The sequence below is a fragment of the Lygodium microphyllum genome, chromosome 1 (assembly GCF_053477565.2).
Source record: "Lygodium microphyllum isolate KBCC chromosome 1, Lygodium_microphyllum_v1.1.10, whole genome shotgun sequence".
Lineage (NCBI taxonomy): Eukaryota > Viridiplantae > Streptophyta > Polypodiopsida > Schizaeales > Lygodiaceae > Lygodium > Lygodium microphyllum.
Genome location: NC_141135.1, coordinates 93404157 through 93420662, shown reverse-complemented (window position 1 = coordinate 93420662; position 16506 = coordinate 93404157). Strand labels below are relative to the sequence as shown.

General features: G+C 39.9%; 1 protein-coding gene across 1 annotated transcript; it reads left to right on the top strand.

The window, feature by feature from the left end:
• Nucleotides 1–12987: 12987 nt before the first annotated feature.
• Nucleotides 12988–15723, top strand: LOC148041417 (7-deoxyloganetin glucosyltransferase-like). Its single transcript, XM_087679187.1, has 2 exons — nucleotides 12988–14095; nucleotides 14468–15723. Exons 1-2 carry the CDS (start codon nucleotides 13546–13548, stop codon nucleotides 15415–15417), a joined length of 1500 nt encoding a protein of 499 aa, XP_087535313.1. The 5' UTR covers nucleotides 12988–13545; the 3' UTR covers nucleotides 15418–15723.
• The last annotated feature ends 783 nt before the right edge of the window (nucleotides 15724–16506 follow it).

Here is a 16506-nt window from a genome sequence, read left to right as displayed (position 1 = left end):
GCCTATTCCTATTCCAAGGGTGCATTTGCCCAAATTACTGAAACTTCTAAATAAAAAGATGAGAATGAAGATTTTAGAACCTTCTTCAGTGCCCTACTCAAACTGATGGTTTACCGTGCCCAAGAAAAATGGATCTTTACAATTCATTCAAGATCTACAGCTTGTTAATCATGTCACAATCCAAAATGTTGGTTCGAGTCCAATTGTTGATGAGTTTGCTGAAGCTTTTACAGGTAGAGCAATTTATTCTATGGGCGACCTATATTCAGGATATGACCAATTTCAGCTTTCATTAGAAAGTCGAGACATTACCACAATGAAGACATCTCTTGGATTGGTTCGCATGTGTACTCTACCACAAGGTGCAACAAACTCCGTAGCCCATATGATGAATGCCATGCACAAATTCTTAAGGGACTTTATTCCACAACTTACTCTTTCATTTCTTGATGATGTACCTATCAAGGGATGTGAATTCAATGAAAAGAATAAGGAGCTTGACGATGATGGTTGTAGGACATTTGTAGTTAATCATATTCATGATTGTGACAGGATTTTGACAAGTCTAGAAGAGGTACATCTTACCCTTTCTGGAGCTAAGTCGATTTTTGGAGTAGAAGAAGTTCTAGTGGTCGGTAATCTATGTGGCCCTATGGACGCAAACCTTCTCCAATCAAGATACATGCCATCAGCAGAATGCAAGAAAAATGCACAAATGTTTCAGAGGTGAGAAGATTTCTTGGCGCATGTGTATTCTATCTCATATGGATACCATATTTTACTCATGTAATAAAATTTTTTAATCAATTATTAAGAAAATGCCAAAGATTCTCTTGGGATAATGAGTATACTCTCACTATGCGTAAATTAAAGAAGCTGTTAATTTCAGCCCCCACTCTCAAAAGGGCTAATTATTCAAATGGTCAACCCATTACTATGGATACAAGTCCCATTGGGATAGGATGGGCTCTTGGCCAAGAGGATTTTGAAGGTAACAGGTATGCAATTCATTTTGGAGTAAAAGTTCTCAATGAACATCAAAGAATGTATACACAAGTAAAAAGGGAATTGTGGGGAGTTGTAACTGCATGAAAGTGTGATCGTGAATACTTTATATGTGCTTCCATAGTGGTAGAAACTGATTGTCTTCCACTCTTGGGCATGATTGCCAACTGCTCTACACTCGACATTGCTTTGCTAAGATGGATTGCATATGTTAAATCTCTTTGAACCCCTTCTCTTCCGTCTACTCCTCTTCTTGAATCTACCTTCACCCTGCTATCCTTATCTTCGAGAACTTGGCTTTAAACCTTCAATCCTTCTCTTATCTCTACCATCTCTGGAGTCTAAGCTCTTGAACCCCCATACATTCTTCTCTTGCCAAAACCCCTATGGTGACCTTCAACCCTATGCGCTGCGACAACGATGTGAAAAACTTTGGAGTGCATCATCATTTGACTTTCTTATTGATCAAGAGAGTCAATGTGATCTGAGTCATTAGTACTAGTGTGAGTGGCATGGATTATCTAAAAATATTAGAGTTTTAGATAATTTTAGTCTATTTTTTATACTATTTATTCTAAAAATCCAAAAATATTTAGAAAAGCTTCTAGATTAGGATGGTATGCAAAAAGCAAGTTGCTTTTTCATCCAGTTATTGGATTTTTCATAAAAAAGATAGATGGGCGAATTCGCGTGCGTCGCGATTGCTGTTGACAGACTGAAAACTGCACTTTGAACTAGAAGAAGAAGAAAAAGTGATCTGAGAGATCCTTGAGGAGGTGTCCTGGGGTTATAACCCCCTTCCAAAGCCAACAGAGCCATTAGATTTGGGTTCCGAGCAGCAGAGAAGAAGCTATTATTTTTAATCCATATTTTTGGTCTAGGAAGGAGCTCCAAGAGATCTAATGCTTGGAGAGTGCTTCTGAGTAGTGCCAAACAATGGATTTCAGGTTCTGTCAATACATATTGATTTGATTCATTATGCTTTGTCATTATTGTATTTACCTCTTAACACAATATTAGTAATTTTGGGAATCTTCCAATTCCTATTTTTTGAATACTAAAAAGGTGACACCTGGATAACATTCCCATAAGTTTCTCAAAACCATATGATGTGACCTATCGTTGGAAAGCACTTTAAAAATGGAATCTATTGAGATATAGAGCGCTCGATTTGGAGTTACAATGTTCAAATTATGACAAATCCAAAGAGTTGACCACGTGTCCCAAACTTAAGGGAAATTCTTATATTCTCCAATATGGTGTTTCTTGTGTATTCTTTATCTTCTTTTCTATCTCCTATCTCTACTTCTTTCTACCTCTAATACCCGATGGATACGACCTTTTGACAAAAAACCCTCCGACATTGGTGAACCCGATGTGAAAGGTCGTCAAAAGAAGGAAAGACAAGATGGGAGAACCTTCAAACACAATCTCCAGTGATGTTTTGCAATAGTTGGCGCAAAATATGAGTATGCTTATACATGTACAACAACAAAAATAGGTGATGCAAGCTTCTGCTCAAACAGAAAGTATTGTGATGAATGCTTTGCAAGTAGTTGAGCATGAGGTGAGGTTATTCAATGGCAGGAATGTATCTGCATACGTGCATACCTATGTTCAAAAGATGGAATTCTTTAGAGTGGCTCAACTCGCATGGAGTCGGTGTTTTGTACATGTTACTACACATGAACTGAAAGTATAGATTACTGAATTATACATATAAGATGTTGACTGGGTAGCTTTCAAGAAGACACACAAAGAAGAATTTTACAGTAAAGATACCAGTTTGATTACGCGCAAGACTTTTCAAGAGTGGGTTTTACAACCCAATAAGGGTCTTGTGGCTACAGAATTGTTAAGAGAATTTGAAAGTCAATTTGAGCAGTTGGATCTTGCAAAATAGCAAGCTCTTGCAAGTCAGAAAATTGAATTGTTTCTATAGGCAGCTGATTCTGAGCTTCAAGAGAAGCTTGATGATTTGTTGGAGAATCAAACTACAGAGACAGGTTTGAAAACAGAGTGGAGACATGTCAAGGAAGCTCTTACTGCAGTCGTGAAAAAGCATAGAAGAAAAGAAAGATTGCATGTCTCTAGCCTACCCACTATTATGGGCAAGACAATTGATGTATCCATTAGGCAATATACTTCTGTGTGTAGTCCTATGGTTGTACCTACTATTGTTCCCTCTATTAGGGAAGATGTCTCAAATGAATTGGTTAAAGGGATGTGGGATCTTCAATTGAAGGTTGCAAAATTGGATGAAAAAGGATAAGAGAAAAGGGGATGGGTAGCAGCCCCTAAGCCAAGAAAAACATGTATGTGGTGTGATAGTTTGTAGCATGAGAGAAAGGATTGTGTTGTCTAATAAGAGGCCTTGGTACGAAAGCTCATCTTTTGGAAAGATGGTAAGATCCATGCACAAGAAACGATATTTCCTTTCTCTTTGAATTTTGGAAAGGGGCTATCCGAAATGCTTATGCAACGGTACATGCTTCTACTTTTGGTCTATAGTTGAATAGAATGCATGGCCAAGTGATGGTTGGTCCAAAGGTTGAAATATGGACACATGATTTACATGCAGCTAAAAAGAGAAAGGTTACTAATAGTGAAATGTCTCATGCAAGGCAAAACATTCATGACATAACTGGTTGGGAATCACCAGTAGATGCATATTCAGTGTATGCATATTTAACAAAGGTACAAAACACGGATGTACTTGTAGAAGAAAAACGAAAGAGAGATGAAGATAATATAGGGACATATAAAAGAATGACAAGAAGAAGTGTGGATCAGCCTAAAGCTACAAATCAACCACCTCCTGAGCATATTATGGAAGAGGTCAGTTAGGAGCAAAAACAAGATAGCAAACAAGAGGGAAAAAAGAAGAGTAAGCAGCCAGGGTATAAGTTGCAGTCTGACATTGAGATAGTCACAGATCTAAAGAAGGTTCTTGAGGAATGGATCTTAAACAATCGTGTGGAATTCACCTTGGGAGAGGTGCTTGGCATTGCCAAGCGAGAATTTCATACTGAGATCATTGATATAATTAAGAGGAAGCGTCAATTTCTTGGTGATACCACTAGTGCATTGTTGCAATTTGAAGAGGAAATTGGTTCTTTGGGTATTTGGGCTGAATATGAGCATGAAGTACTACATTATCTATGCAGGATGCTACTAATCAGTGGACAGCATGTGGAAAAGAGAAGAAAGTAGCTGAAAATGCATTGTCTTATAGCCATATTACATGGTGGAGTAAGGCAGATGCAACAATATGGGGAAGAAACTCTAGGATTTATTCCTCGAAGTCACTACACAAGAAATCATTGGGCTAGAGCTACCATTGAAATAGTAGTGAAAATAGGAGAACGTGAAAATCCTTGTGTTTCTTTATTTGACCATGGGTCTGAGATAAATGTCATTGAGTAATGGATTGTATGAAAATGGTGCGTGGCCTGTAGACACTGATCATGGTTGGCATATGAGGGCTACAAATAATTATTCGGAAGAGCTTTATGCTGCATGTCCTAATGTAAAAGTGACAATTGGTGATGTACAAGAAGAGTAACACTTCTTTGTGCAAGATAATTCCTCATATGCAATGATTCTGGGACAGCCCTATATTACAGGAGTATGTACGGAGACAAAGGCACTTGATGATGGTTCTGCTTATATGAGAGTTAGAAGCAAGGATGGGAGGAAAGCAGTCCAATTTCTTACTGTTTGTGTTAATAATCCTAGAAATCATGATATGCTTCGAGAGTCTCCTTTGGCTCCAAATGCAAGGGAATTCAAAGACCTGGATTTTCATTAAGCACTACTGTAATGCGGAGCTACAGTGGTGCTGTTTAGAGAATGTACTCGCCTCTTGATGGAATGAAGCATGTATTTACTATTGGTTTTTCTCAATTTATAGCAAACAATTCATGTTGGTTTAAGCCTATGGAAGCTATGTACAAGGTTGAACGCATATCTATGAAATGGGCTACTAAGGAATTAAGAGCATTGGGACTGTTAGTTGAAAATGAAGGCATTTCATGCATCTTTTATGGGCTGAATATTAATGATACTATGGCTGAAATTTCAGCAACTATACATGTAGAAAATGAGGCTGAAAACAAAATGATGTCAGTATGTTCTTTGGATACATATGATGTTATAGTATTGTTTGCGCAGTAGGAAGGATTACAATGGGCTGAAGCACTTGTGGAGACAAAGTATAAGTTAGCTTATAAAAAGGTGAAACCAATTGCTTTGCCACTTTCGCCAGAAAGTGAGGGTATGTATGAAAAAGTGTCAAGGCAGCCAAGCTTACGGGATCCTAAAGATATAGGTTATCGGTTCTTGGGAGCATGTGTGCTCTATTTGATATGGATTCCTTACTTTGCACATGTAGTTGATGCTCTATATCAGCTTCTAAGGAAAGGTAAGAGATTTCATTGGGAAAGGAAGCATTAGAAAGCAATGAAGACATTGAAGCAACTCTTAAAATCTGCTCTTACATTGAGAAAGGCCAATGTGATAAGGAGTATTTTATGGGTGCTCATGTAGTCACAGAGACTAATTGTTTGTCGGTATTGAGTATGATTACTAGTTGTGCTACCTCGAACATTGCTATGCTTTGGTGGATTGCATACATTAAATCTTTGAACCCCAAATTTCAGCATATTGCAGGAAGAAATAACCCAGTGGCAAACATGTTATCTCGAGCACGCTATGTGGTGCGCAGATTGGTCGCTGTATGCTCATGTAGTGAATTCCGGAAGGTCCCCAAGAACAATAAACTCTACCTTTTTGCACAAAAAACAATGTAAAAAGCATGAACAACAAGAGCAAGAGACCAATTGGGTTCAATCTCCCCCCATGCCTTGTGTGAATGCTTCACAAAGCATGTATTTTATGTATATTTTCATCTTCATGCTCAATAATAGCCCAATTTACAAAAATATGACAAGCTTTTAGCTTTTGAGTTTTCCTTTTACAAAAATAGGAAATAAAGCTAATAGATGGTGCCCATAGAGTCTGGCACGCCCAATCTCAGTGTCCAAATAGAAATAACATATCCGTGCGCATAGGCGCATACAAAATAATAATAAATAATCGATGCCTCAATAGACATAACAAAATATAGGCGTGGCACCTATCAAAATATAATCCATAGGTCGAATACTCGCTAGAATCCAATGCTTTCCTCCGCCACTGCTGCTATCTCTACACATCAACTGAAGCATTCACAATCGTTAGTAAAATAATACAATTAAACCGACAAAAGTGAATACCTAGCAGTCTTCAGCTACATAAATAAATCAACTGGTTAGAAATAAATCCTAACCTTAATTTATTACGAATGCACACTCTAAACTCATAAACGTTTATTAATTTAATATGTATTTTGCGGAATCACCCGCTATGGAATCACCCATGTACACACTAAATTAATGAAACGCCCGAAAAGGACAGGCGTCCCCATCAACTTCTCGCACAAAGAATCCACTTTGTGTATGAGCCCCGGTCATCTAAGTTTACGGAATCCACCGTAAAACCTCACGGAATCCACCGTGGAATATGCCTCCTGGCATCACTATGAGAATGAAGAAGGGATGATGGATGAGGAGGAAGAAGATGACTTTCTTGTGGCTGAAAGTGATGTTATAAGAGTGAATTTAGCAATGCAAGGTGTTGCTACAACATTAACAGAAGCTTGGACAACAAAGAGAAGACATTTTAGATGTATGCATCTTGTGTAGAAGTATCTCTAGACGACAAATATGTAAGAGAGGCGCTGAGAATTGGTCAATACCTTAGTACATTAACAAAGAAAGATAAATGATCAGATGAGGAGTTTAAGAAGATCAAAAGAAAAGCCTATGGGTCTTTCTTAAAAGATGGATACTTATGGAAACATGCAAAAAAGAAACAGGGTATGCCATTGTTATGCAAGAATTTCATGAAAGCTTGTGGGCTAGCTATAGAGGCGTTTGGGATACTTTTCCAAAGATCAAAGAAATATATTGGTGGAAAGGTATGTATAAGGATGTTGCTCACTTTGTGGAAACATGTACGACATGTCAAATGTATTCATCTGTGAGACATCGGGATGGATTGCAGCCCACATATCCATTGTCTCTTCAATTTAAGTGGGTGATGGATTTAGTCACGATACCTACAGGTCTTTGGCAAATGAGGTATCTTGTGCTTACCCATGAAGACTTGACTAATCAAGTGGAAGTGAGAGCTCTACGTACTAAGACAGCAAATGCTATGTGTATTTTTCTCTTAGAGGAGATCTTTTGTTGGTATGGCTGCATGGGAAAAATAACAGCAGATAGGGGTGAGCTGGATGTGGATGAAGCCCATGATTTCTTTGCACGGTTGGGGATAAAGCTTGCTTTAACTTTAGCCTATAACCCTGAAGGAAATGAAAAAAGTGAAAGAGGTCATCCACCTATTGTGAAGGCATTAGCAAAAGCATGTGAAGAGCAGGTAAAAGAGTGGCCACGATTGCTCCCTTATGCTTTGTGGGACTGACAGAACAACACATAGTGTTGTTACATGATATATGCTTGCTGAATTGATGTATGGTTAAAAGCCTATCATGCCGATAGAAGAGATGACTGTCACATGGAGTATGCTACCTTGGGAGGAGGAGTTGAATCGAGAGGAGTTATTGGCCTTGCGCATTAGACAATTGGAAAGAAAGTCAGAAGACATAGAGGCAGCAATTGTAAAATTAAGGGCAACAAGAATACAAAACAAGAAATGGTTTGATAAAGACATAAACTGAGACCAAGAACCATACAAGATGGGGATTGGGTATTGGTTTATGATAGCAGTTTAGACAACCAGCATAGCGCCATGTGTAAAGTTTCCAAAAGATGGTTTGGACCTTATGTGGTAAGACAAGTGTTTGATAATGCTACTTATGCATTAAATGAGCTGGATGGGACAACCATAAAACTTTCGGTAGTGGGAAAAAGAATCAAATTATTCAAGAGGTGGGAATCTAATGCTTATGAGTTGCTAGAATTGGACAAAATCAGTAGCCACGATACAAGGGGTCGCCAAGAAGATATGAAAGATAAAAAAGTGATGGATATGGTTGTAGAGGATAAGGAGGACTCAGAATCTAGTGACAACTAGGATTTTGGCACATAGCGGAGAACGTGCAAATTCAGAGGGGGTGGATGTCGTGTCACTATGCGGACACGGTGTGAAAAACTATGGAGTGCATCATCATCTGACTTTCTTATTGATTAAGAGAGTCAATGTGATCTGAGTCTTTAGTACTAGTGTTAGTGAGATGGATTATCCAAAAATACTAGATTTTTAGATAATTTTAGCCTATTTTTTATATTATTTATTGTAAAAATCTAAAAAAAGTTAGAAAAGCTTCTAGATAAGGATGGCATGTAAAAAGCAAGTTGCTTTTTTAGCTAGTTATTGGATTTTTCATAAAAAAGATAGATAGGCAAAATCGTGCACGTCGCGATCGCTATTGACAGGCTAAAAGTTGTACTTTGAAATGGAAGAAGAAAAAGAAGTAATATGAGAGATCCTTGAGCAGGTGTCCTATGGTTTTATCCCCCTTTCGAAGTCAACGAAGCCATCAGATTTGGGTTTCGAGCACAGCAGAGAAGGAGGTGTTATTTTTAATCCACATTTTTTGTCTACAAAGGAGCTCCAGGAGATCTAATGCCTAGAGAGTGCTTCTGAGTAGTGCTAGACAAAGGATTTCACATTATGTCAATACATATTGATTCGATTAATTGTGCTTTGTCATTATGGTGTTTACCTCTTGTGTATTCTTTATCTTCTCTTCCATCTCCTATCTCTATTTTCTTCTACCTCTGATCCCCCGGTGGATATAACATTTCCACAAAAACCCCTCTGACAACGCCTGTTGTTTTCAGGCATCAAATTAATGTAATGTGCATGTGGGTGATTCCATAGCAGGTGATTTCGCAAAATACATATCAAATTAATAGACATTCATAAGTTTAGAGTGCACTTGAATTATATTAAGGTTAGGACAAAGTTCCAATCTATTTAATTATTTTGTAGCTGAAGACTACTAGGTATTCACTTTTGTGGGTTTTATCTTATGATTTTCTAATAATTGTGAATGATTAAGTTGATGTGTAGGGTAGGTAGCGATGGCTTTGGGTAGCAGTAGGTGTTAGCGTAAGTCCAAGTATAAATTTTATAATTATGATTAGTTATCTTAAGTATAATATATTATATTATTAAAATTATTACTCTATTTATAAGATATAAGTTTAAACTTCTTTAGTAATAATTAGATCATTGTCCTTAGTATTATTAATTAATTTATTTTTAATATAGATTATGTTAAAATATGAGATTTAAGATATGATTTTATTAGAATAAGTTTTCTTTATGGAATATCTTGCTATTTTCTTAATGTGGTTAAGTTTTAGAAGGCTTTTCTAGCTTTCTTTATAAAAGCAACAAGATCTCGTGTAAAACAAAAGAAGAGGGTGAAAATTGAGTTTTTTTCATTTCTCCCTCATCCGAAATCAGAATTCAGAGCTTTAAGAGTCGTTTTGGGGGGTTTTGGCATGCTTTGAAACTGATGGTGATATTAAAACGTCAAGATTTAGAGCATAGAATTTTCTGTAGCAACTACAACATGTTACATGATACCTCTTGACTCTTAAAACTCTATATTTCAATTGATACTTATACTTTCTTTGTAATTATATGTAAGATATGAATGTAAATATCCATGTAAAACTATAATATATAATTAATGATAACAAACCATGGCTTTTGCTACTATAGGGGAGGTTGAGCCCAATTGTACGTTTTTTCTCTTGTCTTTCTCAATCTATTGAGTTATTCAAATCCTCTTATGTCTTATAATGTTGTTTGTATTTAATAGTTGAGATGTTTGATTTGTTAGATTTTTCCACTAAGTTCTATTATGTGTGTCATAAAGTTGTTTATGATTGATATTTGATTTACTAGATTTGGCACGCATTCTGCTTCGTAGCAAGAGTGCCCTCTAGGGATTGGGTATATGGATTGGATACTAGGAAAGATGGAAGATATATTAAACACATTTTGTGCCTTGCCTCTAAGTTTTGGAGACAAGTCAATGGTGGTAGATAAGATACTTTGACATTCCTTAATCATGTTTAAAATAGTTTGTAACCCCATTCTCTAAGGTGCAATGGAAAAGAGATGACAAGTTGCTGCATAGATTTTTGTGGAGCTTTGGACCAAGTAGTAGGCGAAATTTAATATTTGGAAAGTGATGACCACAATAAGAAATTGTGGAGGATTAGGGCTGGAGAAATCGAAGGAGAAATCATGTCAAAAGCCAAAAAGGCTGATCTTCAAATTACTTTACAAGCTTAGTGAGGAAAACCATGGGCTATCATGATTAAATACATGTTAGGGGGAAGGTGAAAATATATGTGAAAATAGACATCACTTACCTATAAGGCAAAGTTACATACGAAAAAATGGACAAAATTTTCATGGGTGAAAATGGACAACACTTACCTAAAAGGATAGTGCTTGCCAATGGGAAAATCCAACTCCCAAAATCTATCACAACACAAGTGCTCCATTACCAGTGGAGATAAGTTGTGTCCAAGCTTTAATGAAAAATTGAAAATATAAGTTATATGAGAGGCAAAGTGTTGTTACAAAGTGTCTATATGTTTCCTCAACCTTATGCTATGAACATCCCCACTATCACCCAGGACCTCAAAATGGCAACAAGGGACTAGTGAGATGGTTGGATATCTAGAACACTAACATGTAGGGAGTACTTGAGTTGGAGGAAATAACATGTAATTTGTAGCTAGATAAATAAAAGAGGGAGGGTTTGATTGCAGTTCTCTAAATGAAGAAGTCAAAGTGGTCACCAGACACAAAGGTTGGTCTAGAAAACATGTGGCACTCTCTCTTCAATACGAGGAAAAACTCAACATGAAAAACAAGGAAGAAATAAGACTTATAGAAGAGAAGGGACACGTGGCTGCCCACATCAAAGAAATAGGATTTATAGAAGAGAAGGGACATGTGGCTGCCCACATCAAAGAAGCATAGAAGACATGTTACCCTTATACCATTTTTGGCACTTTGAGGAGAAAACTACTAAGCCAAGTCAAGTGTTGAACTTAATGCTTTGGAAAGTAGATGCTAAAAATATACCTACTAAGGTTAAGATTTCCAAATTCAAGAATATCAATGATTGATGACTCCTTTGTAATATTGTACACAGTGACATAGTCACCCACCATCACTTTTGGCAGCACTATGTGGAGGCAAGGAGATTTTGGAAAAGAGTGAGAGAATGGACCCATCTTGTTGGGATAAATACTACCATTAGGATGCACATAGGTTTGTTTGGTTGACAAAGGATCCCTAGATCAGGAGTCCTTAAAGTAGTGGAAAGTATTCAAGATCATTGTTCTAAAAATCATTTGGATCGTGAGGAACAAGGTTTTGATAGAGAAGGAAAATAACTTCGAATAGATATTATGTTTAAAAATATAAAGCAATGCTCTGGCTCTACTTATAAGGTTACTTAAGAAAACCGATCGAGTCTTCAAGGTTACCTTTAAAGACCCAGCTACATGTTGAAACATTCTAACTTAGCCAGGTCACTCAATTTTATGTTTGTATATATTCAATATAAATTCTATCTCATACTAAAAATATAAATTATACAAATCTATCTTAGTCTTATATCTCTTAACTCATTACAATTAAGGAAGCTAAGAAGTTTTTTCCACTAACTCATATTAAAAACTAAAGTAGACAATTCACTCAATCAAAATATTTTCTATAATACAAAAAAGAAACCAAATTCAACTAAGTAATAACTATAAACTCCAACTTTAACAAATTTATAATTTTGTTTATAAGCTAGATCTTAAATACCTAGACCAATGCTTGAATTTCTTATATTCTCCTATATAGAGAGTTTTGAGAGAATGTAGGCAATTCTCCATATATACATATAATTCCCTACTATTAGAACTATGTAGAGAATTTTGAGAGAACATAGAAATTCACTATAGTGATCTATAATTCCCTACTATTAGAAGTGGGGAATCACATTGTCCTATTCTCTAATATAGGGAAATTTGAAAGAATGTAGGAAATTCTCCCTTTTAAAGTGTAATTCCCTACTAGTAGATGTGGGGAATTTGATTCCCTAGTTATATGGATGCATATATAGGAAATATAAATGAATTTCCTATATTTTATAAAATCTTCTATATAAGGAATGATTACAAGTTCTTCGTGCTTCTTTTTGCTACATCTCAAAGCCATATTTTAGGTTGCTCACATGATGTAAATATTTCTATCTTCATTGAATGTTACAGCCTTCTAAGTTCTCACCCAAATAAAAAAAATCTCTACTCTATAACTGTCATAATTAATTCGCACATGTAAAGTGTTTCGACAGACGTCATTTTTCATTATCTGTTGACATTTGGAGCTCCAACAATAATGGGCTTCCAAAGCTGTTGATATTTGAAGCAGAGAGCTCCAATTTCCAACAATAATGGGTTTCCACAGTAATTTATGTTTAAAATTTAAACGTGTGGTGGGCGTCGTAGCTTTGACCTCGAGCTTATCCGTGTCCGTTAAATTTCCAGTGGACTACTCAACGTTGAACGGAGTACTCCGTCATTGCTCGCATCACGGTCTCTCTCTTCGCGGAAGAGCTTCTCTGATCTGCGTCACGTTCATCCATGGAGTTTGCGCGTGCCTAACCTCTTGTCGAGTACCTGACTAAATCGACAGATGGGCTTTTGTCTAAAGCTAATAGAGGGCTGCTGGGCCCTGGCACATGATGAAATGGCCAAAAAATTTGCCTCACCGCCGGTCTTATATCTTATAAGTGAAGGAGATATTTATTGTTATACTCATTGCCTACGGGTTCAAGTAGACATGGAAGACAATCGTAGCACGCCGGAGATATTTATTGTTAATGTCGATTGTCTACGGGTTCTAGTAGACATGGAAGACAATCGTAGCACGCCGGGGATACAGCTGCCTCTTCAAGCCACTAGTTCAAATGGAAGTAGAAGATGATTGATGGTGGTGGGTTCCTGGCTGGTTGGACGGCGAAAACAGAGAAGAAAACACGAAGGAGTCGGTCTGCCAGATCTTTATAAAACCGTGCCAAAAGGAGAAACCCATGAATCCTGAAGAATAGCTGGGGCAGCATTCCAGGCCCTGTTCTACGGTAGTACAGTAGTACTCTCTTCCGTTTCCCGCTTTAAGTACCAATTTTATACCATCACCCGGTACCTATCTGCCTCTGAGCTTTTGCGTACGCCCAGTATCCCATTAATAGTTAGAGAAAGGTACCTAATATTCTGGGATCTGCAGCGTTTGTGCAAGTAGCTCTGTAGCTGCACATGATCGATTGATACTTTCAGTAGCAGTAATAGCACTCTGCGTCTGCCTTGGATCAACTCATATCCGTAGCACGGTGCAGCTTCTAGGCCATATTCTGCAGAGCTGATCATCCTCGATTTGGGGAAGTCCAATATGAGCGCTGAGGCTGATCTCATCTGCAAAGCTCAATGTAATAAGCCACGGCCTGCGCGGCCTCATGCCATGGTGATACCCTTCCCTGCGCAGGGGCACATCGCCCCCATGATGCACCTGTCCGTCAAGCTGGCTTCGGAGGGGTTCACGATCACCTTCGTCAACACGCAGCACAACCACGCCATACTCAAGCCCATGCAGGCCAGGCTGCAGGAGCAGGGCCTGGACATACGCTTCGCAGAGATAAGGGACGATAGAGAGAACGGAAGCACGAGCGGGCAGGACACGCTGGTGGAGCTCTGCAAGTCGTTCTTCAGCCTTCGGCCTGCGTTGGATCAGCTGGTAGAGAGGCTTCTGCGCGTGGATCAGGACAGATCAGATCAGAGTGCTGATGCGGTTCCACTTACTTGCATGATATCCGACCTGTATCTGTACTTCACGCAGGATGTGGCGAACAAGTTCCAGCTCAGAAGGATGGCGTTTTGGACTGCCTCGGCGGGGACGCTGGCGTCGATGATGGCTGTCAAGCAAGGCCGCAGGCCCGCTGAAGGTAGAGTGATTTCATTCTGATGCACGGTGTGCGTAAAAGGTTCGCAATATGATGTTATTTGCAGCTGCTTTATACGGAAGTTCGGAAGTGCATAAAACGTCCGTAGCATGAATGCTGACTGATGATGTTATCAACGGCTCCATATGTACACTGCATGCTACGGATTATGCATATGACACGTAGAAAAAGTAGACTGATGCAGAAGGTTTATAAAAACGTCTGCAACTTACGGCCTGAGGTACTGAAAACAGCGGACGGTTGACGGATGTATATTGCGTGCCTGTTGATATGTACTGCTTGTAGTGATGAAAATAGTATGCGAGAATGGCTGCCCTGCTTTCCTGTACTGATGCTATTCCAACATGGCTGCAGGAGCGTCTCGGGATTCGAACTCTCGGCTGATTGACTGGATTCCGGGCGTGCCCGCGTTGCAGCTGCGGGAGCTCAACACGTTCCTGCAGCCGTTCGACGACGAGGACTTCATGTTCGAAGTGTTTCAGCAGCCGTGCCGCCGTATCCACGAGGCGACGTGGGTGGCCCTCAACACCTTCGACGCTCTAGAGGCAGCCTCCATAGAGGCGCTGCGGGCCAAGGAGCGCGAGGACACGTGGACAGTGGGCCCACTGCTGCCGGCGTCCTTCTTCGCGGGCCACGTGGACCGGGCCTACCAGACGGCGGCGCTGTGGCCGGAGGAAGAGGCGTGCGTGGGTTGGCTGGACGAGCAGGAGGAGGAGTCGGTGCTGTACGTGTCCTTCGGCAGCATCGCGGTCCTGACAGCTCAGCAGTTCGGCGAGCTGGCGCTGGGGCTGGAGGCGGCCGGGCGGCCGCTGCTGTGGGTCATCCGGACGGACCTGATGCACGGGGAGGGTGCCATCTTCCCAGAGGGCTACCTCGAAAGGATGAAGGGCCGAGCGTGCTTCGTTCCGTGGGCCCCGCAGATGCGGGTACTCACCCACCGAGCCGTGGGCGGCTTCCTCACGCACAGCGGCTGGAACTCCACCCTGGAGAGCCTCTCCGCGGGCGTGCCAATGCTTGGCTGGCCCTACTTCGCGGATCAGATGCTGAACAACCGGTGCTGCGTGGACGCCTGGGGGGTGGGCCTAGACTTCGAGGCCGGGCCCGACGGGCTCATCCGGAGAGAGGAGGTGGAGGCCAAGGTGAGGGCGCTCACGGCCGAGTCCGGCCACCTCAAGGCCTCGGCGGCCACCTGGAAGAAGGCAGCCCAGCAGGCCGTCGATTGGACGACGTCCGGCACCTCCTCCCGCAACTGGGCCGACCTCGTCCGAGCCCTGTCACAACCCCCTCCAGTATCCATGCTGTAACCTTATCCTCTCTCTCTCTCTCGCCGGCACACACACACACACACACACACACACCCCATCTCTCTCTCTCTCTCTCTCGATTCACTCAATCTCGTCTTTAGACAATGTTTTTCCTGTTTACTCCTCGACGGAGCGATCCCGAATCCAGATTTAGACCTGTACCCTCGAGAGGTCCGTTTGGCCGAATATATATAAGATTATAAGTATAAAGGTACGACTCTAAATCTTTCAACGTTTTTTTAAATCTTAGTCTTAGTAGAATAAACCACTTTAACCCCGCTCCTTTTCTCCACATTAAGAGATGCGCACATGCATGCATGTGGTTATATGCATACTCACGTGCATCATGGCACGAGCAGACACTTAGTAGCATCGTTGTGAAAGGCAGTTTCAAAGTAACAATATGTGTAACCTCTTTGAAGTGTTTTTAACGATTTAGTAATCTATAAGATGCAAAAGTACTTCCTTGTGAGGTGCAAAGTGTTATGATAATTTATTTATCCAGTGTGTCTTGTGTGGCCAATATATGAAGATTATGAGATAGACATGTAAATAAATTATCTATACATTGTGCGAGTGTATTTTGATATCTACAAGTTTTTTTGTTTTTTGGGTGTTTCTATCATACAAATCTATTAATGGTCGTACGTGCACACGTGCCAATTTGGTTATTATGATTGTAGCCTCTCTACTAAAGCCTAAGCCTATGGGCAAGAAAATTATTTTTGAAACTATTTAATGGATCTATTGGGTATGAGTTAGAAAAAATTAGGCCCCAACGCTGTTAGAGCATTTGGGATCGAAAGTCTGTCGTAGGGGTAAGAGATAATAGGGTGAAGGGAGATTCAGGAAGAGGAGTAGACGGAAGAGAAGGAGCTCAAAGAAATAGAAGATGTAGAAGAATACTCACAGAGGTGAAGCCTGCCAATTTATTTTTGCATTATGAGAAGATAAATCTCTTGTAGACAAAAATGTGTATAACATAATATATTCCTCTATGCTGCTCAGACCGCCAATCTGATGCTTCCATTTGCTCTGAAAGGGGGGTAAAATACTAGGACATCTGGTCAAAAGTCTCCCAAATCGCTC

Coding starts and splice junctions, on each gene's coding strand:
- LOC148041417 (XM_087679187.1), top strand. CDS start 13,546: ATGAGCGCTGAGGCTGATCTCATCTGCAAAGCTCAATGTAATAAGCCA. Junction 14,096..14,467: donor AGGCCGCAGGCCCGCTGAAG/GTAGAGTGATTT, acceptor ACATGGCTGCAG/GAGCGTCTCGGGATTCGAAC.